Source organism: Xenopus laevis, chromosome 9_10L (assembly GCF_017654675.1).
Source record: "Xenopus laevis strain J_2021 chromosome 9_10L, Xenopus_laevis_v10.1, whole genome shotgun sequence".
Classification (NCBI taxonomy): Eukaryota; Metazoa; Chordata; class Amphibia; order Anura; family Pipidae; genus Xenopus; species Xenopus laevis.
Window position 1 is genome coordinate 39,029,277 of NC_054387.1, and position 24,537 is coordinate 39,053,813.

Here is a 24,537-nt window from a genome sequence, read left to right on the forward strand (position 1 = left end):
CATATGAGAGTGTTGTTCTGTTATATTAAACAGTGCCAAATATTCCAGAAAAACTGCAGTTGTGTTAAAGGGGCTGTTCACCTTCCAAAACTTTTTTTCAGTTCAGTCGGTTTCAGATAGTTCACCAGAAATAAAGACTTTTTACAATTACTTTCTAAGTCAAATTTTCACCTTCTAAAGCAGCTCTGAGAGGGGGGTCGCCGACCCTCTAAACTGTTCTAAATGGATACTGTACATTTAGTTGATACATTTCTTATCTTTATTGCTGCTGAGCTTGAGTTTCATTGAAGGCAGCTGTTAGAATTGATACAATAGTTGTTAATACTCCAGAGATGCTGCTGAAAGATGTATCAGCTAAATGTTGCAAAATTGTAACTGTTTAGAGGCAGGGACATTAAACTTTAAACTTAGATTTTTGGATAATGGTAAAAAATAAAAAGAGGAAAGTAAATTGAAAAAAGTCTTTATTTCTGGGGAACAATCTGAAAACAATTGCACTAAAAAAATGATTTGGAAGGTGAACAACCCCCTTTAACAGCCTCCATTGCACCTTGCATTATGATAGCAGACCCAGCTTTTGTTCCCCTAGGTGTTGCTGAACTTCAGCTCTTGAACAGTCATGCCAGACAGGGAATGTAGGGTCATGTGCAGCCCTACTGAGTATACAGGGGTCATATTTGATGTTTCCAATCATAGCTGCGGGCTGTAGTGGCAGTACATGAGGCTGATTTTACTGCATGTCACCACTAGGTGGAGCTCACAGGTTCACAGAGTTCCTCAGTATAGAACAGACCATGGAAATTGCAGTCAAACAAGTTTACTGTGTTCCAAATGCAAAGAATTCCAATGCATGAATGAATGAGTGAATAGTGTCTGCGCCTATGAACCCATAATGCATTACTGACCGGTGACCTCCCCTCCCCAAATACTTCTATTTAGCCTGTTCTGTTAGATGCATTGCTTCCTCTGATGGATTGTCATTTTGTCATTTGAAGTGCTTTATCAGTAAATAATATCTATATCTATCAAATCCAATGCCTTATCTTCAGTTATCAATTGATTCTTCTGCCTTTGGTATATTCCTTTAATTTAACCATCTCACTGCCTCTTTTCGCTTACCAAGTAGAGTTTGTGCCCATAAGTAGCAGGCACTAAGAGGTTAATGATTAACCAGTCTGGTTTCAGGCGCTCCTTGAAAGAAACATTTGACCTTCACAACATTACACTCCCCCTTCTCTCCCCCACCCTCCTCCTCCTCTCTCCCCACCCTCCACCTCGCTTCTCTCCACCTACAGCAACTCAAAAACAAGATTTTAGAATTAAGCAGAGGTAAGTCTCAACTGGAATCCCAAGAAGCTTAGAAGAAGGGCCCCACCAGCAGCGCCTGACAGGTAGGGGGGTGAGCACAAGAGGTCTCAGGGGTTAGGGGGTACAAGGGCTAAAGGGGTAGGGTACCCTCTCAGTGAATGAATAATGACAGTTTCTCTGGAGTTGACTTTGGTTGACTGAAGAAATTCCATTGCACAACTATACTTACTATAAATCTGTATATTTCACCTGAGCATTTGGTTATTTGATCACCTTCTCATCTTCAGTCCCACCTCCCCTCATAACCACACGCCGGAATACAGTGCCGGCCACTTTCACAGAGAGGAACATCAGTGTAAAGTGAAGTGTGTAGAACAGAGTAAATATCCATGTCCATGAATTAAAAATCATAGCATGTTGCTGTATGATACCTCTGTATTCATGTATCTGCAACATTATTCTAATACATTGACTTTGTCAGGACAGAAGTGGTAGGTCAGTCTTTGCTGCAGGTTACACCAATGTTGAAGTGACTTTCACTGAAGGGGACGGAAACTATGCAAACTGACAGGCTGTGAATAAAGAAAAACACAGTGTTCCAATTTTATGTAGGTTTATATGTAGTCATGGGGGAGTTAGACGGAGGGTTATGTGGAGCAATCGAATGAGTTACAGGGAGGATTACATGGAGCAACAGTAGGAGTTATAGGGAGGGTTATATGGAGCAATAGGAGGAGTTATAGGGAGGGTTATATGGAGCAATAGGAGGAGTTATAGGGAGGGTTATATGGAGCAATAGGAGGAGTTATAGGGAGGGTTATATGGAGCAATAGGAGGAGTTATAGGGAGGGTTATATGGAGTAATAGGAGGAGTTATAGGGAGGGTTATATGGAGCAATAGGAGGAGTTATAGGGAGGGTTATGTGGAGCAAAAGGAGGAGTTATAGGGAGGGTTATGTGGAGCAATAGGAGGAGTTATAGGGAGGGTTATATGGAGCAATAGGAGAAGTTATAGGGAGGGTTATATGGAGCATAAGGAGGAGTTATAAGGAGGGTTATATGGAGCAATAGGAGGAGTTATAGGGAGGGTTATATGGAGCAATAGGAGGAGTTATAGGGAGGGTTATATGGAGCAATAGGAGGAGTTATAGGGAGGGTTATATGGAGCAATAGGAGGAGTTATAGGGAGGGTTATATGGAGCAAAAGGAGGAGTTATAGGGAGGGTTATGTGGAGCAATAGGAGGAGTTATAGGGAGGGTTATATGGAGCAATAGGAGTTATAGGGAGGATTATATGGAGCAATAGGAGGAGTTATAGGGAGGGTTATATGGAGCAAAAGGAGGAATTACAGGGAGGGTTATATGGAGCAATAGGAGGAGTTATAGGGAGGGTTATATGGAGCAATAGGAGGAGTTATAGGGAGGGTTATATGGAGCAATATGAGGAGTTATAGGGAGGGTTATATGGAGTAATAGGAGGAGTTATAGGGAGGGTTATATGGAGTTATAGGGAGGGTTATATGGAGTTATAGGGAGGGTTATATGGAGCAATAGGAGGAGTTATAGGGAGGGTTATATGGAACAATAGGAGGAGTTATAGGGAGGGTTATATGGAGCAACAGGAGGAGTTATAGGGAGGGTTATATGGAGCAACAGGAGGAGTTATAGGGAGGGTTATATGGAGCAACAGGAGGAGTTATAGGGAGGGTTATATGGAGCAAAAGGAGGAGTTATAGGGAGGGTTATATGGAGCAATAGGAAGAGTTTTAGTGGGGGTTATATGGAACAGTAGGAGGAGTTATAGGGGGTTATATAGAACTGTAGGAACTATGTGAGGGGATTTAACTGCAATAGGGGGAATTATTGCATAAGGTTTCAAGTCCCTTTTGCATTGGAATGGTTAACTGGAACTGCATATCCCAGTTATTCTAATATAGTTCTTTGAATATTCAAGATAACAATTATGCATTATCACTGAAACTCTTAAATTAATCTTCACATCTCCAGCTGATCTGGTTTTAGACTGGGGCCCAGATTAGGTATCTCTTAATTATGGCGGATGACCCACAAAAGGCATTATATGGAAGATTAATTGGGATCTCCAATAAGGGTTAAAGGCAGAATTGCCACTAGGCCTGTGTAAAAATGTTACTTGATACCAATGGGAGGGCAGGTAGAAGCTGTATACAATTTATAAAACATAATAACCCTTCCCTTACTTTCCCTGCCCTTGGGGTGTTGTTCTGTTTGTTCCTTAATTCATTCACCTGTTATTACATAATTTGGTTCCTCCATCAAATAAACATTACCTGTGCCTTTTCATTGAAACAGCACGTAATATCGGGCTAAATTTAGTTAGGAAAAATCAGGAGATGCCATTTTTCAATAGAACATCGAACTGGCTACAAGTAAATAGCGCTAACCCAGTGCATGCCATTGCAAATACATTCCCACCACGTAACATAACTACATTTATGGACCTGGGACAACATTTACACTGGGGTCTTACCTTTATACGGTATTCCCACAACACACACACACTTGAACACATGACCCTATTTGATGTATGACTAATGGGAGATACCACAACTTCCCCTTTGTGCTTATTTTTAAAGTGCGTGTGATTTTATCTAAGATTGATTAAGGAATAAATAAAGGTTTTAAGGGTGTAGGTCCATTAAAAATGTATTGGTCCGTTAACAGGGGGTTCTCTTTCCTTTTCTTTTGTCCATATAGTGTGTTACCTCTGGGAAACTTACGCTTATTATTGATGCAAGGCTTAAAGGGATACTGTCATAGGAAAAAAAAATTTTTTTAAAACTCACCAGTTAATAGTGCTGCTCCAGGAGAGAAATGCTTTCTGGCAGGCTGCTGTTTTTCCATCTCAATGTAACTGAATGTGTCTCAGTGAGACATGGGTTTTTACTATTGAGTGTTGTTCTTAGATCTACCAGGCAGCTGTTATCTTGTGTTAGGGAGCTGTTATCTGGTTACCTTCCCATTGTTCTTTTGTTTGGCTCCTGGGGGGGAAAGAGGGGGATGATATCACTCCAACTTGCAGTACAGCAGTAAAGAGTGATTGAAGTTTATCAGAGCACAAGCCACATGACTTGGGGCAGCTGGGAAATTGGCAATATGTCTAGCCCCATGTCAGATTTCAAAATTGAATATAAAAAAATCTGTTTGCTCTTTTGAGAAATGGATTTCAGTGCAGAATTCTGCTGGAGCAGCACTATTAACTGATTCATTTTGAAATCTTTTTTTTTTTTCCCATAACAGTATTCCTTTAAGAGTACTTGGTGTGCATCATATGAGTTTGGTGGGATCGTATGTTTTTTTGTTCGTTATTGTTCAAGCCTTTAGCAGTAAAGTTGGACATTTCACTTTAAAATGTAATGAACAGGGGCTGCTATTCCTGTGCTGATCTGTTTCGCCTAGCACAACCCCTACTTCACCACACTTTTTAGCTGACTTGTCTCTTTCTTTAATCCACAGCTCACTGCACCAGGCACCCTATCATATCTGCCCTTACACCCCTATATGTAACATAATATAGGCTCTCACAATCACCATTAATAGGGGATGTTTTCTGGGAATGTTCCTCAAGCTTACTGCCGCCAGTATTCTTTTAGTCAATTTTGTTTATTTGTGGGAGTGGAATGAAAATACTAGATTGGATACCAGTATGTACTAGAGCAGTATCCTATAAACAACTAATCAGCTTGTAGCTACTATCATTTAAATTGCTCTGGTAAGTGCAATACATGTAGCTTTGTGTAATGCTTGTAAACAACTAATAGTTTCCTATTAAAGAGAGGTGAGCTAGTTGAAAGAACTTGTTCACTTATGGCATCATCTGTTTGCAGAATTCCTGCTTTGTTATGGGCCTGGAGACCTTGAGTCTTTAACTTATAAAAGGAAACAGAAGCGGGTAACTAATTAACGTTGCTCAGCGCTACTGAACCAGACGGTGATTGTTCAGCAGAAAAGGAAGGAGAAAATAAAAACGAGACAGATTCAGAAGTGTTGGGAATTTATATAAGCACTGCCATGCTGAATGCTTATTCCTCATCATTTAAAGGAACTGTGTACCATAAAGACAACCTGTTTTTTGTACAGCCACTGATACACTAGGGCTACTTGCAGTTGGTTCAGTTTTATATTTGGTATCTTTTGCATTATTCACATTTTGTTCTCCCTAGGTTGGAATTTACACTGTTATCTGATTGTGCTAGGGTCCCACTTCCTTTTCTTTACTTTATTTTTTCATCAACTTAACTTGTGCCTCGATCCTTTACAGGGAGGGTGAACGTCTCCACTTTTTTGGTCGTTATGTCCTCAACAATAAACTTGGGGCCGTCTGCAAATCCAAAGTAAGTACTTCCAAACACCTTTTCCTTTATCAAACTGCAAATTATAAAGCCACTGGGGAAGAATTACCCAGGGGTGGGGGGATTAGCTTCTCCACATGCCTCCTGGTGCTAAAAGCAGAAAATATAATTGACTGCAACAAAAGATGAAGATCTCTGTACTTAAAGCTGGTGAAAAGTCGAGCACCACTTCACAGCTTTTTGTCCTTGATTAGAGGTTTGTGCTACTGTACGTGAATCTCCAGACTAAACCATTTATTTATTAGTTGCTCTTAAGCACTTAGGCTTAATGGCAAAAATAAAGGTACCCATTAGTGGTTTAAAAATAAGACTGGATGGATTCTTACTGGGAAAACAAAAATACAGTTCTGTGGGAAACCACTGTGCCAAATGCATCCTGTATTTAGCCCTGCTTAGTAATGGGTTGAGATAGATAGATGATAGATAGATAGATGATAGATAGATAGATAGATGATAGATAGATAGATAGATAGATCTGTAGATAGATAGATAGATAGATACTGTGTAGATAGATAGATACTGTGTAGATAGATAGATACTGTGTAGATAGATAGATAGATAGATAGATAGATAGATAGATAGATAGATGGCTTGTATTGACCTTCGTTATGATCAGATGGTTGGCCCAAGGGTCATATGAACGAATCAGCCTGATATGGCCCAGCACATAGGGGGACATGTAAGGATATAAATATATGTTCATTTGGCAACCTCACCAAACAAGGGGATCTTCAGGTGTATGGCCACCTTAAAGGGATACTGTCATGGGAAAAAAAATCTGCACTGAAATCCATTTCTCAAAAGAGCAAACAGATTTTTTTATATTCAATATTGAAATCTGACATGGGGCTAGACATATTGTCAATTTCCCAGCTGCCCCAAGTCATGTGACTTGTGCTCTGATAAACTTCAATCACTCTTTACTGCTGTACTGCAAGTTGGAGTGATATCACCCCCTCTCTTTTCTCCCCCCCCAGCAGCCAAACAAAAAGAACAATGGGAAGGTAACCAGATAACAGCTCCCTAACACAAGATAACAGCTGCCTGGCAGATCTAAGAACAGCACTCAATAGTAAAAACCCATGTCCCACTGAGACACATTCAGTTACATTGAGAAGGAAAAACAACAGCCTGCCAGAAAGCATTTCTCTCCTAAAGTGCAGGCACAAGTCACATGACCCGGGGCAGCTGGGAAATTGACAAAATATCTAGCCCCGTGTCAGATTTCAAAATTAAATATAAAAAAATCTGTTTGCTCTTTTGAGAAATGGATTTCAGTGCAGAATTCTGCTGGAGCAGCACTATTAACTGGTGCATTTTGAAAAAAAAATTTCCTATGACAGTATCCCTTTAAAGAGACAAAAGTGTTCTTGAAGTCTGTAGGAACATCTTCCTCATTGCACCTTAAATGTCAACTCAGGTCTCTTTTGCTATTTTTATTACAAACCACATTACTTTCTGAAGGCTTTTACACTGAGACATGTGATTGTGTGTTAATGGCAGAGAATTACATAGGCGTGTTTGGGGCTGAATATTCCACTGATAAGGAACATAGAAGCAAAGAATGAAAGAATGGTGCGTAGTTCAGTGAAAAACATGGAAGGAGTCCAGAATGAGCTATCAGAGTCCAAAGTGACCATTATGGGTGAGCCTGTATGCTACCGACAGATAAACAGTTTGAGAATCAGAGAAAGAAAAGGAAAAAGTAAATTCTCTGATGTCTGATGTTTTGGGGTACTCAAATGTTATGGGGTCCATGGAAGAGATGTAAAATCATTGCTTTTTTGCAGGTAAATGTTAGAGAAGCATTGCTTTAAGTAGGCACAGGACAGGACTGGCAATCTGTGGGTTCTGGCAAATGCCAGAGGGGCTACAGTAAGATGCCATAGACAGTTACTATTTATTGGGCATGTGGGGGCTGTTTGGGCCTCTTTGTACTTGAAATTCCAGGACCAGGTGTGTAACTATAGAGGAAGCAGACTCTGTGGCTGCAGGGGGGCCCAGGAGGTATAGGGGCCCCATGATTTCAATAAATATTGGTAAAACGAGTCAGCTGCTAAACCTTTTAGGGGCCTGAAAAATAATTTGCTGTGGGGCCCAGTAATACCTAGTTACGCCACTGTCCAGGACCTATTTAGAATCTCAGTCTGTGTCAGGCTTACCGTCTGATCCAGCGAAGAAGGAGCAGGATTAGCAGAATGCGAACCCACAAGCGCCTCGCACAACACTAACCCACCTGGAGTGGAACAGGGAGAAGTGAAGTGGCGAGTAGCCAATGAGACTGACCAAGCGAAGTACAGAGGGTTCAGGCAGAAGCGAAGTCAACAGGCCGAAGTCGTGGGCAGGCAGCGAAGAGTCGTAATCGTAGTCAGGCAAGAAGGTCAGGGCAGGCGGCAATAAGACAATCCGGAAACAGGCTAAGGTCAAACACAGAGAATCAATAGTATACAATGCTAGGGGTTCAGTCAAATAACCTAATAACCAGGCAAGGAGTCAGAGTTCAGATTGAGACTAAATAGAGCTATTTGGCGCCAAACTAGCGTCATTACGCTGGCGTCGCACAGCTGACGTCAGTGCGTCCGTCATTGGCGTCCGTCGCCGGCGCCCATGCGTCCGCGACCGTCGCCGGCGCTATCGCGTCGGCGACCGTCGCCGGCGTCCAACACCGCGCGCCGACGCGCATCGGTTCCCCGATGAGCGCGCCTGCGCCTGTGCCGGAAGGAACGCGAAGGCGAATCCTTACATTGCCCCCCATCAAGGAGCGGCCTCAGGACGCAACTGGCAGAAGGTTTATCAGGGTAGCTCTTGTGAAAATCCTTCAACAGCTCCGCGGCATGGATATTAGAAACAGGCTCCCAAGAATCCTCTTCCGGACCAAAGCCTTTCCAGCTGACCAGATATTGGAGATGCTTGCCTCTAACACGGGAATCCAGGATCTTCTCAACCTCGAACTCTTCTTGCCCGTCTACTACAACAGGAGGTGGAGGAGAAGCTGTACGGCCAGGAAAATGAAATGCGGAGGCTGGTTTCAGTAGAGCAGCATGAAACACAGGATGAATACGCCAGGAATCCGGAAGCTTAAGTTGGAAAGCCACAGGATTAATCTGCCGAGTAATAAGAAAAGGACCCAGGAACCGTTGACCCAACTTCTTACTGGGACAGGACAATTTGAGGTTAGCAGTGGATAACCAAACGCGGTCCCCCACCTTAAACTCTGGATCGCTTCTTCGTTTCTTGTCAGCATATATTTTAAAGTTCTGTTGTGCTTTTCTCATGTTCTTCTGGAGTTTCAGAAAATTATCAGCCAAAAAGGTTAACCGGTCCTTGACTGCAGGAACAAGAATATCAGAAACAATGGAGGAAGGGAAGGTTACAGGATGTAGGCCATAATTTGCAAAGAAGGGAGACTGGTTAATAGAAGAATGTTGGGCGTTATTATAAGCGAACTCCGCTAGAGGAAGGAGATTAACCCAATCATCCTGGAGATAAGAGGAGTAACATCTCAAATACTGCTCAAGGGTCTGATTAATTCGCTCCGTCTGGCCATTGGTTTGAGGATGAAAAGCTGATGAGAGCGACACAGAAATCTTAAGAGCACCACATAAGGCTTTCCAGAACTGAGATGTAAACTGTGGACCACGATCGGATACAACCTCATCGGGAAGACCGTGAAGTCTTACTACTTCCTTGATGAAACAGTCCGCCGTCTCAGAAGCAGAAGGAAGTCCAGGCAAAGATTTAAAATGAGCCATCTTGGTCAAGCGGTCAATGAAGACAACAATAGTGGAGCAATCACAGGAGAGTGGTAAGTCCGAAATGAAGTCCATAGACACCGAACCCCAAGGACGAGAAGGAACTGGAAGGGGTTGGAGAAGGCCAATAGGACGAACATGAGAATCCTTGAATCTGGTACAAACTTCACACGAAGAGACAAATTTTAAACAGTCCTTAGTCATCCCAGGCCACCAAAATAGCCTTTTAGCAGAAACAATAGTTTTCTTAATACCTGGATGACCCGCCAGTTTAGCGTCATGAATGTTTTTGAGAACTTCCAAACGCATTTGTTCAGGAACAAAGATTTTCCCCTCATGCAGAAGAAACCCTTCTTTGGGCACTAAAGAAGGTTCACAAACGGTTTTAGATGCATCCTTAATTTGATTCACCAGAACAGACTGCAACAAAAGAAAGTTATTTGAATTAAGAATTGTCTCGGGAGAAGAGAGAGTCTCATCCTCAGAAGAAAACATGCGGGATAGGGCATCCGCCTTGACATTCTTGGACCCGGGCCGGTAAGTCAGGTGAAAATTAAATCGCATGAAGAAAAGGGCCCATCTTGCTTGTCTAGGTCTTAATCTCTTGGCGGAACGTAGGTATTCCAAATTCCTATGATCAGTGAAAATGAGAATTGGGTGTTTGGAACCTTCGAGGAGATACCTCCACTCTTCTAATGCTAATTTAATAGCAAGTAGTTCGCGATCCGCCACGTCGTAGTTGCATTCGCACTTGGCCAATTTACGTGAAAAGAAGGCGACTGGATGGAGTTCTTCTTGAATTCCAGACCTTTGTGATAAAACAGCGCCCACAGCATTTTCTGATGCGTCGACCTCTAACGTAAAAGGGAGAGCCAAGTCTGGATGGCGAAGAATTGGAGCCGACGTAAAGAGTTTCTTCAACTTCTCAAAAGCTATCTGAGCCTGTGATGACCAAGAAAATTTTTGATTACAGCGTGTGAGTTCAGTAATCGGTAAAATAATTTGAGAGAAATTCTTTATAAATTTCCTATAGAAATTTGCGAATCCAATGAAACGTTGAACCGCTTTCTTAGAAGAGGGAACAGGCCAATCAATAATTGCGGAGATCTTCTTGGAATCCATTTGAATTCCTACAGGAGAAATGAAAAACCCCAAAAAGTCTACAGATGTCTGTTCAAATACGCACTTCTCCACCTTGGCATAGAGCTGATGAGTACGGAGCCGGGCAAGAACCTTCTTAACATGCATTCTATGCTCTTCCAAAGAACTAGAGAAAATTAAAATATCGTCCAAATAAATGATGACGAAAATATCAAGAAAGTCTCGAAAAACATCGTTGACAAAATGCTGAAACGTAGCGGGAGCATTACAAAGTCCGAATGGCATGACGAGATATTCAAAATGACCATAACGGGTACGGAATGCCGTCTTCCATTCATCCCCTTCCCGAATTCGAACCAAGTTATAAGCCCCTCGTAGATCAAGTTTAGAGAAAATCTTGGCCTCCTTAAATCGTTGGAACAGCTCCGGAATGAGAGGAAGAGGGTAACGATTTTTGACCGTGATCTTATTTAAGTCTCTATAATCAATACAAGGTCTCAAGGAATGGTCTTTTTTTTCAACGAAGAAAATCCCGGCTCCGGCAGGAGAAGAAGATTGTCGGATAAATCCCTTGGCAAGGTTTTCATCCAAATAAGTGCGTAACTCCAGGAGTTCAGGCTCTGTTAAAGGATAAATGCGTCCGAAAGGAATTTGAGCTCCTGGGAGAAGATTAATGGGACAATCATAGATTCGATGGGGAGGTAGCCTATCGGCTCCTTTCTTGTTGAAAACATCAGCAAATTCCCAATACGCCAGAGGGAGAAGATCAAGACTTTCAGGAGAAGGAGAAAGGGAACATACTTTAATTGAAGAAGACGAATTCTCAAGTAAACATTTAGAAAGGCAAAATTTCGAAGAAAATGTTACACCACCAGTGGCCCAATTGATAGAAGGATTATGTCTCTGTAACCAGGGTAACCCCAAAATGATAGGGAATAAAGGAGACGAAACAACATCAAAATTCATTACTTCTGAATGAATTTTATTAATCACCACAAACAGTGCAACAGTCTCTTGAACCACAGGACCCGAAGTGATTAGGGAACCATCCGCCACACGAAGTGCTATGGGGTTCTTCTTTGATTGAAGAGGGATTTGGAACTGAAGGGCAACTTCGCGGTCCAAGAAGCACCCACTTGCCCCGGAGTCAAGTATTGCTTGTAGTTCCACCACCTTGTCTCCCCACTGCAAGGATAGAGAGATTGTCAGTAAGGACACAGAAAAGTTGCAACCATTAAAGTCTCTTCCAAAAGTCTCCTTACCCAAAGGACGGGTTGGACAATTCCGAAGAAGATGACCCGCTTGCCCACAGTACAAGCAAAGATTAAGCCTGCGACGTCTGAGGCGCTCTTCAGGGGTTAATGCCGACTTAATGGCCCCAATCTGCATCGGCTCTGGGGCAGTACTGATAGTAGCAGTAGGAACTGTAGATGTCATCATAGGAGGCATACGGATAGGAGGTGGAGCAGAAGGTAAGAGCCAAGTAGGAGATACAAAACCAGCCTTTTCAGCCTTTTCCTCCTCCCTACGTTCTCTGAGTCTTTGATCCAGCTGAATGGAGGTATGGATAAGTTCCTCCAAGGTGTCAGGGATGCCTGTACGGGCCAACTCATTTTTCAGCTCAGCCGAAAGACCCAGGCGGTAGCGGTTCTTCAGAGCTGCGGGATTCCACTCAGTATCCTCTGCCCACTGACGAAACTCCAGAGTATAGTCCTCGACAGGACGAGAACCTTGTCTCAAGGCATGCAGGGCGGCTTCGGCAGTGGAGGTTCTGTGTGGATCATCATAGACTACGGCCATGGCATCAAAGAACGAGTCCACAGTGGCCAAAACAGGACTTTGCCGATCCAACAGACGAAAGGCCCAAGTCTGAGGCTCACCGGTCAGGAAGGAGATAACAACCCCCACTCGTGTCTGTTCATTCGGATAGGTGTGAGGCTTAAGAGAAAATAGTAGTTTGCAGCTGCTTCTAAAGTTGCGAAATAATTTCCGGTCACCAGCAAACTTCTCAGGGAAAGCAACTTTCGGCTCCGAAATCTCAGAAGTAATTACTTGTACTTCGGCTGGAGCGGAGGAAGAAGATGCTGTAGCGGAGGAAGGATTAACAGCCGGGGGATGTACTCTGATGTGCTCCTGTATCTGAGCGTAACCGCTCTGAAGCTCTCGGACGGCTTGGGTCAAGGACGACAGCTGTTGCGTCAGGACAGAAAATGGGGAAGCCCCTTCAGTTGGATCCATGGCCTGGTTATACTGTCAGGCTTACCGTCTGATCCAGCGAAGAAGGAGCAGGATTAGCAGAATGCGAACCCACAAGCGCCTCGCACAACACTAACCCACCTGGAGTGGAACAGGGAGAAGTGAAGTGGCGAGTAGCCAATGAGACTGACCAAGCGAAGTACAGAGGGTTCAGGCAGAAGCGAAGTCAACAGGCCGAAGTCGTGGGCAGGCAGCGAAGAGTCGTAATCGTAGTCAGGCAAGAAGGTCAGGGCAGGCGGCAATAAGACAATCCGGAAACAGGCTAAGGTCAAACACAGAGAATCAATAGTATACAATGCTAGGGGTTCAGTCAAATAACCTAATAACCAGGCAAGGAGTCAGAGTTCAGATTGAGACTAAATAGAGCTATTTGGCGCCAAACTAGCGTCATTACGCTGGCGTCGCACAGCTGACGTCAGTGCGTCCGTCATTGGCGTCCGTCGCCGGCGCCCATGCGTCCGCGACCGTCGCCGGCGCTATCGCGTCGGCGACCGTCGCCGGCGTCCAACACCGCGCGCCGACGCGCATCGGTTCCCCGATGAGCGCGCCTGCGCCTGTGCCGGAAGGAACGCGAAGGCGAATCCTTACAGTCTGCATCTAGTGGCACCTGTTTAACAGGTGGAACAAAGATACCAGAACACAAGGCTTGAGTTTGCAGGGCAACCCTTTAATAAATAGTGTGGAAGTGCAATGTTTCTGGGCCTGCCTCTTTATCAAGCATGATGCTTGATAAAGGGGCGTGGCCCCAAAATGTTGCACTTCCAGATTATTACTTAAAGCAAGGGTTGACCTGCAAACTCAAGCCTTGTGTGCCGGTATCTTTGATCCATTGGATAACCAGGAGGTTGCCGTATCCTCCATTACTGAGCACCAGGCTGTAATTCAGGGTTGGTGAGGGTGTGCGCCTGCTCTAACTTGTTCCAAGGAGTACCTGTTTAACAGGTAACATGAAGCCTTAGGGCATGAAATTGAGCAGTGTTGGATTTAGGTGATTAATTAAACTGGTTGTGCTAATCAGAGTATAATTCAACACACTCTTTGTTTTCTCCTGCAGTGCCAAACCTACTGATTTTGATTTCTTGAAAGTGATTGGCAAAGGAAGCTTTGGGAAGGTACGTGCCACTGAACTCTCACTTTCAGCAATTAAGCCCAAAGTGCTAAAATGTAAAACATAACTATGGCAAAAAGGTTTGTGGGTAATGGCATAGGGTTCCCAACTAAAGAGACGAGGAGGAGCAGAAGGAGTGCACCCTGCTGTTGTGGACATTGCTCCACCAGTGGCGGAACTACCGGGGCCCACACCCCCTCAGGGCATCCCGGCAGCTCACGCACCGCTGATTCCGATAGGAATATCATGTACGGAGGGGGGTGGGGGGCTGCATGTCCCGCACCAGGGCCCGCCCCCCTCTAGTTAGGTTACTTTGCTCCACCAATGTTTATGCCACTGGCTATGTGAGGTTAAAGAAAAAATGTTCATCCACATTTGGTGGGACTGCCCAGTGGCTACCCGCTTTTGGATTAGAGTCTACACTCTTATCAATAGCATAACGGGACTTTCACTCCTCAAGAACCCAGCTGAAGCTCTCCTAAATAAACATGTTCCTGGAGGCAATAAACATTCCATACGCCTGATCACTTACATATTCTCTGCAGCTAAACAAACGATAGCGAAAGCCTGGAAGACTAATACCCTGGACATACAGGAGGTAAAAACAAGACTAGATAATCTTCTGATAATGGAACGACTTACTATTGAAACTGGAGTATTGAAACTGGACAAACAAGACTTACAATAAAGCCTGGTCTCTCTGGCTCAACTACTGAAATATTCTCCAAGGCCTATTAACTTAGGACTAATTAATGCCAATTCAATATGACAGCCATACAAACCTAACCAGTAATACTGCATCCCTCATTAAATAGTATGTAACCATGCATCTTTTTTTTTTTTTTTTTGCTGTTTTAATGCTTAGTTCTTCTCACTCCCTTTTTCTTTCATTTTCCTTATTGTTGACAAACAGTTTGAAATGTTTTTTTGATGCATATTTTATATATGTAATGATAAGGCACATAACAGCAATATAGTAGAGTATTTGTAGGCCGCGCACTCCTGGGCATCAACACAAATCGCTCTTCTCCAGATAGTTAAAAGGTAAATTCTTTATTAAGACATAGTATCAATCAAACAAACTTAGCACCTGAGGTCTGACGCGTTTCGTGATTAAATTGTGTACTGTATCTCGTGCTTATTACGGTATTATTTTTTTCTGTGTGTCCCTTCTCATTTCTTGCCCTACTCTTCCTGAATGACCCTCTATAGGGACAATATTTGATACTGAGCTGTTTTGATTTGTTCTATCCTTACTTTTTATTAAATCCTTCCTGTCAAATTCAAGTGCCGATAAAAAGGCCTTCTGTGAGCTTACTGACGTGATATTTTTAACGAATTAGATTGAAGCTTTTTTTAAAAAAAGGTGTATCTATTTAATTAGTGCACAGGTGTGTTGGGGGATTTAAATTCGGTGTAATGTGACAGGAAGGGAGGTCTCTGAGGAAGTGTTGTATCACGAAACGCGTCAGACCTCAGGTGCTAAGTTTGTTTGATTGATACTATGTCTTAATAAAGAATTTACCTTTTAACTATCTGGAGAAGAGCGATTTGTGTTGATGCCCAGGAGTGCGCGGCCTACAAATACTCTACTTGACTGTCGGTGTTCCCTCTAGTGACGGACTCGGGGCTGGCTGCACCCGGGTCACTACCTTTGCAGGGTAAGATTTTTAGCTCTATTTTCACCGTTTGAATATATGCACAACAGACTTGGAAAACCCGGTGTCTATATCTAAGAGTGGGGTCCGGGGCAATTTGCACCTGAACCAACAGATGTTTACGGTGAGCAGGGTTCAGTCAGTATTAAGCTAAATAGCTAAAATCAATACCCGCAAAATTGATTTATTCTTAAGATTTAAGCTAAGTTTTAGAGCCGGGTTTGCTCCTCTGTAAAGTTAATAAGCAATAGCCTGTATCCCGGGGTTATCCCGGTTAGTACACACAAATGATGTCAATTGTTTAAAATACAAATAAAAAATAAATAAATAAATGAATTAAAAAAAAAAATAAAATAAAAAAAATATATATATACATATATATATATAAATAAAATATATATATATATATATATATATATATATATATATATATATATATATATATATAAAATATGTTGCAGCAAGGCAGTCTGAAAATAATGCCTTATGCAAGGCAGAAACTGCACACTAACACCCACTTAGTTAGGGAAAACCATGAATACATTCAGCTTGTAATAATTCCATTAGACAAATGCCATGGTAATATTAAAAGCTAGAGTGTCCCTTTAACACAGACCTATATTGTATATATTTATTATTTCATAGGGTTTGGATTTTATGATTGTGACTGGATAGTTATATAGAGGTAGAGCTGCACCTTATCTGCTTCTAACAATTTAACTATGTTTGCACTGGCATACCAGTCAGACCAGTAAAGGGCCAGTGGCAGAAAAGAGCCGAGGAGGCAGTAACAGAGATGCAGTGGAAATACTATAATACAGACAGGGTTAAAGGAGAACTAAACCCTTAAAACAAACATGGGTATAGATGCCATATTTTATATACTGAACATACTGCACCGGTCTCAAGTTTCAGAATCTCTATAATGTATAATAAAAGTAATGATTCAGAGTTTCAAAGCTGTGCACAGGTGGTCACCATCTTGGATTCTGTTAGGCTTGTCAATAACACTGCACATGCTCAGTGAGCTTTGAACAGCAATTGAGAAGCTAAGCTTATGGGTCATCACAAATTCAGCAAATAAATATATATATATATATATATATATATATATATATATATATATATATATATACTGTATATATATATAGTTATATATCTTCAGTATCCGCACTCCAATCAAGCAATCTCAGGGGTGCACGGCCAATTCTCAATCATATAATCAAAATTTGGAATAAAGCATTCCTGGGCCAGCACTTCCCTTGGTAAAATAAGTGTCTTTTTATTTCATTTCACACATCACAGTGCTCCTATATATATATATTCTGATTCTGAAATTTCACTGGTTTCTGAGCTACCATAATGATAATTTTAATGTGCATTAATTGCCGATTAGCTTTGTATCCCGACATATATAATATATAAAATATATTGTGAATCGGTAAGCTCCGGTAACTGATAACAGAACAGAGCATGTGCATTGAATCATCAGAAATGGGGAGCTACTGGGGGCACATTCAGAGTCACAGATCTTGATAACAGGTCCCATATCTGTATAGTGAACCCAAGGTAGGATAGTGAAGGGGTCATCGGAGGAGTTAGTGCAATGATCTACAACCTAAGGCTTACCAGCTGTTTCTGAACTCCAGCTCACATGTTTTACAGCAATGGAAAGCTGTTTTGTAATGAGGAGATGGCCAATAACAAAGGGCAATAGACTATATTTACTGCTTATTGTTGAGTGATACAATGGCTCCCCATATATGGGGATTCTAGGAAATTCATGGCTGATCCCCTATGAGGATGTCTATTAGAATTTAATCTGCCACTGCATCCAGTGGTGGTGATAGAGTGTAAGCTCTGTGGAGCTGGCTTCCCCTCTCCTTCCAGTGATTTTGAGTTTGTCACTAATCCCATAATCTCAAATAGCCTTTCTACATTCCAAAAGGAGGCAGCAAAGCATATGGAAAAAAAATCTTCCTGCTTATAACTGAAAGATTTTTGTTTAATATCATGATTGTTTATTTACAACACCAGCTTGAATGCAGCAATCATTCCCATCAGCCCCTGCTGTAGTGACGCTTCCATGTCCATTGTCATTAAATTATCCTCAGATCATAGATGTCCTTCAGTTTTGGGCTTAAGCATCTGCCAGTATCAGTGGATTATTAACATGAGCGCATTATTATTATTATTATTTATTCATCTATAATGCCATTCAATAATAAACTACAGGTGCGGTGATGCAGAAACTCTCCTCAAAGCTATCGTCTTCAAAACCCCCTACGTAACATTATTTAGATTTAGAGAGGTAAGGGGCATCCTATGCATTAGATATGAAATACATATTTAGTCTGAAAATTAAAATATGTTTATTAATGACAGATAAAGAAAGTGTGTACCTTAATCCACGTGACCTTTGATTGCTCTATATACTACACTCTCTTCTCCTTCCTCAGGTCCTTCTCGCCAAGCGTAAATGTGACAGTAACTTCTACGCAGTGAAGGTTCTGCAGAAGAAGACCATCCTCAAGAAAAAGGAGGTAAGGAAAGGTACAGTGTGTGTAACAGGTTTGCCTCAGCTAGTAGGTAGATAGCGCTCTGTAACATATGTTCTGCATCTGGTTCATGACCAGAGATTTTCTGACGTTTTGGGCCAAGCCTCCCAGTGTCCATAGAACTCAGGACATGGTTACAAGGTTCCAGGTATATAGTAACATCTCACCCTAACTGGCCTTCAGGCTTGGCCCCTTTATTGGGGTAACAGTCACCCTGCTATAGTTACAGGGGTACCCAGGGCACAAATAAGCATTCACCCCAAATCTCCCAGTAACTGGCCTTCAGGCTGGACCCCCTTAGCTCATAACATGATTATTATTAATATTATCATCTGCTATTTACATACAGAATAGCTCATAACAATGTTACATATTTACAGAAATATTGGGGTAACAGTCACCCTGCTATAGTTCCAGGGGTACCCAGGGCACAAATAAGCATTCACCCTAAATCTCACCCTAACTGGCCTTCAGGCTGGGCCCCTTTAGCTCATAACAAGTTTTTATTTCAGCAGCTCTCCAATTTACAATTTTAGTAATCTGGTTGCTAATTACTCTAGCAACTATTCACTGATTCGAAGAAAAAAAACATTTAAATGGAATTGGCATGGCACATTTAAATTTAATATACAGCAACAAGCGCCAAAACGGATTGTGAACTTCATGAAGTTATCAAACAAAAAATATAGAATGAATTGAAGTTAATTGTAAGCTGTGTGTGACTGTTACCTTTACAAGCAGAGTAATTATATAGCCAAGGTTCTTGTTAGCACTTCCGCCGAGGGTGCAGCAATATTGTCCAAGGGAGTTGTAGTTGAACAAGAGCCTCACAGGGCTCGAAACATGTAGTGCTGAGAATAAACACAGTAGTTTGAGCTGTTAAACTGCAGTTTCTCCTGTTCTTGTTCAACTACAACTTCCTTGAATGAATTGAAGTTGAAGGTTTATGAATTCTGCCAAAATTAATTGAAAATAATTACAGCTAATTATTTATTTTTAATTGTTGAAGTGTAACAAGGTAGGCCGGCCAATTTTTAATAGATTGGATTTTAACTGCATGAGTAATACATAAAATACAATTATTTTAATTGATTTGAAGAAGAGACTGGCATACGAATAGGAGAGGGGCTGAATAGAAAGAGAAGTAATAAAAAGTAGTAATAACAATACATTTGTAGCTTTACAGAGAATTTGTTTTAGATGGGGTCAGCGACCCCCATTTGAAAACTGGAAAGAGTCAGAAGAAGAAGGCAAATAATTCAGAAATTTAAAGGGTCAGGACACACAGATCGATTCGGGGAGATTATCACTGACAATTCTCTACTTCTGGCCGACTAATCTCCGAATATGCTCCCCTGCTTTCCCGCCGGCTAAAATGTAAATCGCCGGCGGTATGGCACTCAGAGCGATTCGTTTTCTGAAGTTGCATGATAAGAAACTTCAGGCTACTTCAGAAAACGAATCCGAATGATTAGTCACCCTGAAGAAGAGGAGATTTGTTGCTGGCCGACTAATCTCCCCGTCCCCGAATCTGCCTGTGTGCCCTGACCCTTAGAAATAAAAAATGAAGGCCAATTGAAATTGGAATCAGCTATTCTACAACATACTAAACGTTAACCCTCAATGCACCCGATCTTTTTCTTCTCTAGTTCTGTGATTAATTTTAAGGGGCTGATTTATAAATAGAAAGATGCGAAATTCAGCTGTTTTACAATTACAATTGCAATTTACAATTGGACGTAATTTTAGAAAAGTATGTTTTTGTTTCGTTACATTTTTTTGTCGACTCGGTTCCACTTCAAAAAACTGAAAATAAACACAAAACTTTATTTTTAGTGGAATATTTCCAGACCCTCTAAAATTCTATATTTTCTATGGCAAGTTGAAGAATGTCTTATTGTCACAAAGAGGGGTATAGAGGGGTACATGATATGTCAATATAAAATATATCAATTATTAAATATGTATAAATGATTGGGGATCCATATAACATTTTGTACTGTTATTTTCATTGTCAATATTCTATCAATACTGACAGTCTTTGTGCCTTAGTGGCCTATTAAAAGAGCGTTAAAGCTGCTATGAAGCAAAGTATTTGGGCTTCTTTTTACCAGAATAGGGAAAACAAGTTTTTCTGAACCTTAGTAAGTATTTCCATGGTGTCACATATGGAATAAAAGTTTGTTGTTTTAGACAATGTTGCATTATTTTTTAAAAGTTTTATAACAATGATACTTTCTAAAATACTGGGTTTATTTACCAAAAGTGGGTTAATTTGCTCCTGGCAGTAACCTATATTAACCAATCCGTGACTACATTTTCTAACCAGCTGCAGGTAGAACAATGAAAGCTGCAATTTGATTGGTTACTGTGGGTTACTGTCAGGTTAAAATTTGCCCAGTGTCAATAAATGAGTTCCAATGTACAGTATTTAAATATAAACTATACCCCATTTATATGTACAGATTACATTGAATTTACTTTCCAGCAAGTGCTTAGAATAGGTCTGTGGTTCTCAGCCAGGGTCCCGTGGACCAGTGGTAAGAATAAAGAGGTGACAGATAATAGTTCCTACAGTTAATCACTTTGCATTGCCTGTGACCCAAATGGACTCGATCACCTCAATAAAGTATATCACACACACAGCTAATAGGTCCCCAAATAAGTAGAATTAAATATACCGTATATACTCGCGTATAAGCCGAGATTTTCAGCACCCAAAATGTGCTGAAAAATTCTACCTTGGCTTATACGCGGGTCAATGGCAGCGCTACAAGGGCACCGGGAAAATATCTTTTGTTGGAGTCGAGGTTGCTGAGGACTCTGACTCCAAAACAAGGGCAGCACGCAGTGCGAGGCTAAACGCGTTTGGAAATACCTGCTTTCGCATCCCAAACGAACTTCCAAAAGGGCCAGCCAGGTGCCGCGTTGCTGGAGGCGGAAGTGCAGAACAAATGACAACTTCCGGTGTCCTCCTGCTATACCGCTGCCGTCCTGAACCCCTCTCTCACCCCCCTCTGGCCCATGGAGCCCGATGCCTTCCTGCGGGACTACCTAAAATCAGAGCTGGCGGCTGCAGCACAGGAGAGTTGCGTATTCCTTTTGCTGTTCGGCAGCACTGCTCCAGCGGTGGCTCACTAAGAAGAGTTGCTGCTGAACCGCACAGTCGGCCGCCTGCTGGAGGGAGTCTGGGGGAGGCACTTCCCATGTTCTGCTCCGTGTGGCTCCTCAACGCCCCCGGGAAGCCCCTGATGAGCTGCAGTCCGAGCTGGAGATGGACAGCGGTGTTCGACAAGTCCACCTCCCTGTCTGTGCGTCTGGCACCATGCCCAACTACACGATCAGGTACTGGGGGAGGGGTACACCCTGGCTCCTGCCCAACTAAAAGATTATGAGCTGGAGGGAGAAGAGACGAGCAGGAGAAAGGGAGAAGAGCAGCAGGGAGGGAGGGAGAAGAGAAGGAGGAAGGGAGAAGAGACAAGCAGGAGGGAAGATGCTGGGAGAGAGCATTCCTGTAATAATGGGCTACACACGTTGCAGGATTGCAAGCTGACTGGGCAAGCTCATGTGCCTGCATTTATGCTGTGCCAGTGGCTGGCATGTGAATGGGCTCCTTACTAATTGCCACTACTTGACCTGTAGTTTTACATATAAAAGTAAAGTCCTGCAGAGCAGCCCAGAAAAACACTGTCATATTATCACCATTGTCCCCTCAATTCTCATTCTATAGTCACTACAACTTGTGTGTCCATTAAGGGGGTATGAGGCTGCACTCTCTGCCCATGTGCGTCCCGGCACCCTGCTTTGCGCTGTTCACCCTGTGATGCATTTCTCACCCCTAGGCTTATACGCGAGTCAATAAGTTTTCCCAGTTTTTGTAGGTAAAATTAGGTACCTCGGCTTATACACGGGTCGGCTTATACACGAGTATATACGGTATATAAAATATGTAAAAGAGGCACATATACACAAAAAGAAAAATACACTTTATTACATTGCCCAGCTGTACCCAAGTACAGACCCAAAAGGCCCCCAAAGAAACATAAATAATTCTCCTTTTTCCCCTTGCTCCCTCTGTTCTTATTCACAGTAAAACTATAAAAAAAACATTCCGCACTCCAAAAATCCTTCTTATAAAATATATAGGTCTGCAGCCTTACACATTTCATGCCTAGATGCCACTTAGTCATGTATTCCCTTGATACTGGGGCTTTTCCCCAGCGCCCATGTGCTTATTTACTATAGCACACATTATCCCTCAGTTTCTTTGAAATACTTATTCACAGTAGACTTATGTAATAAGGTGAGTAACTCCTTAGACAATGTGTAATGGAATCTACCTCAGGTCTTCAAGATGGCGTCCAAGATGGCGACCACCTGCCTCACCACATGGCTCCTGCTGGGCACAGGTCTATGACCTCACCTGTTTCCCACTCCAGGATTGGTCATCGGCGACGGAACGGACGCCGGCGTCGAGACGTCAGCGTGAGGACGCTGGCGCCAACCCAGAGACTATTTAAACGTACTTCCCCTTCCAGTCCTTGCCCAACTATAGGTTCCTGCTACAGAGTTCCTGGGTGTTATTGTCTATTTTGATTCTTGTGTACCGACTTCTGCCTGTTCTTCGATTCTGCTTGTCTTCTGCCTGGTCTGACCTATTTGCCTGTATTTTGACGATTCTTTGGATAAACCCTCTTGTACCTCGAACCTGGTCTGGTCTCCTCCTTGGTCTACACTATTACTGTGCCTTCGGGCCCGTTACAGTAAAGTTGGGCCATGGACCCTTTGGAGGAGACTCCAGCTCCACCTGATGTCGGTGGCGCTATCCGCGGTCTGGCTTCCCGCATGCAGTCATACGAAGCCCAGCAGTCACACTTCGGTCAGGCTCTTGAAGCTATTCTGGACAAGTTGTCGGCATTGTCACCTGTGGCCCCGGTCCCTGTGGCCGTTCCTGCAAGCCCACTTCAGCCTTCGGAACCTCGCATTCCTGCGCCTCCCCTCTACAGCGGCGATCCTGATGCATGCAGAGGTTTCATCAACCAGTGCGAGATCCAGTTCGCCCTGCTGCCAGGTCAGTTTGTGTCCGAACGAGCTAAAGTGGGGTACATGATTACTCGCCTGCAGGGGAAGGCTTTGGAGTGGGCATCACCTCTGTGGGAGAAGGGGGACCCTTTGATTGACAACGCCAGTGCCTTCATCCGTGAACTTCGGGTCGTCTTTGATGCCCCTGGTCGAGCTATGGCATCCTCTGCTCGCCTGTTCCAGATCCAGCAAGGCACTCGCTCTGTTCCAGAGTACGCTATTGAGTTCCGCACCCTAGTTGCGGAGACCACCTGGAACAATGATGGGTACCATGCCGCCTTCTACAACGGCCTAGCCATGCGGATTAAAAACGACTTGGTCTCCCGGGAAATTCCTTCTCGGTGGGAGGATCTGGTGGCGCTGGCTATAAAGGTTGACACCCGGCAGAGGGAATTTCAACTCGAGCTCGACAGAGAGCGTTCGAAGAAGTATCCCCGGTTCCATTCCACCCTGGCTCCTCGCTTCCAGAGACCCCTACTCTTCAATCCGGCTTCTGCTTCCTCTGCTCCATCTACTGAGGAACCCATGCAGATCGGACGGGCTCGTCTTTCCGAACAGGAAAAGCTACGGAGAAGGGCTGCCGGCCTATGCCTGTATTGTGGGGGCAAATCGCACTTCGCCCATGAGTGTCCTGTGAAGCCGGGAAACGCCAGCACCTAGGTAGGTTTGGGGAGACCTATCTGGGTGGTGTTTGTCATTCTCCCCAACCCTCTACTCAACGCTTCCTTCTTCCAGCACAGATCCAATTCGGTTCCCAGAAGATCCCAGTGCAAGCTTTCCTGGACTCTGGTGCTGCCGGAAATTTCATGGACAGAGTTTTTGCTGCTCGTCATGCGGTTCCCCTACAACCCTTGGTCTCTCCTCTGCGGGTGTTGGCTATTGATGACCGCCCTCTGTCTTCGGCCATTATTTCTCAAACCACCGCTGAACTTTCTCTTAGAGTGGGCACCATGCATCTGGAGAGATTGGCCTTTCTACTCATCGATTGCCCTTCAACTCCACTCGTTTTGGGGCTTCCCTGGTTGTGCACCCATAATCCAGTCATTGACTGGTCCTCCTCTCAAGTCTCCCGCTGGAGCCCCTATTGCCAACGGAACTGTTTGCCTGCTGTACCCCTTATCAAGGTTTCTTCTGTTTCTTCCAAGTTGTCCCTTCCATCCGTCTATCAAGATTTTGCTGATGTCTTCAATAAGGGCTCTGCAGAGACCCTTCCTCCTCATCGACCCTATGACTGTCCGGTCGAACTTCTTCCTGGTTCCATGCCTCCCCGGGGTCGCACCTATCCTCTTTCCCCCTCTGAGACGGCTGCCATGAAGACCTACA

At 43.2% G+C, this 24,537-nt stretch overlaps 1 protein-coding gene across 3 annotated transcripts in view; it reads left to right on the forward strand.

Annotated features, from left to right (window-relative positions):
* Positions 1–542: 542 nt before the first annotated feature.
* The window catches only part of sgk2.L (serum/glucocorticoid regulated kinase 2 L homeolog), a 34,429-nt gene continuing 10,434 nt past the window's right edge, over positions 543–24,537 (forward strand). Inside the window, exons 1-4 of one of the 3 annotated variants that reach the window (XM_018241240.2) lie at positions 1,239–1,329; positions 5,609–5,681; positions 13,863–13,920; positions 18,034–18,117. In XM_018241240.2, coding sequence (XP_018096729.1) covers positions 5,641–5,681; positions 13,863–13,920; positions 18,034–18,117 — 183 coding nt within the window. In that variant the 5' untranslated portion in view covers positions 1,239–1,329; positions 5,609–5,640. Of the gene's footprint in view, positions 1,392–5,608; positions 5,682–13,862; positions 13,921–18,033; positions 18,118–24,537 lie in introns of all 3 variants that reach the window. The other 2 variants (XM_018241239.2, XM_018241238.2) reach the window with 2 other exon arrangements.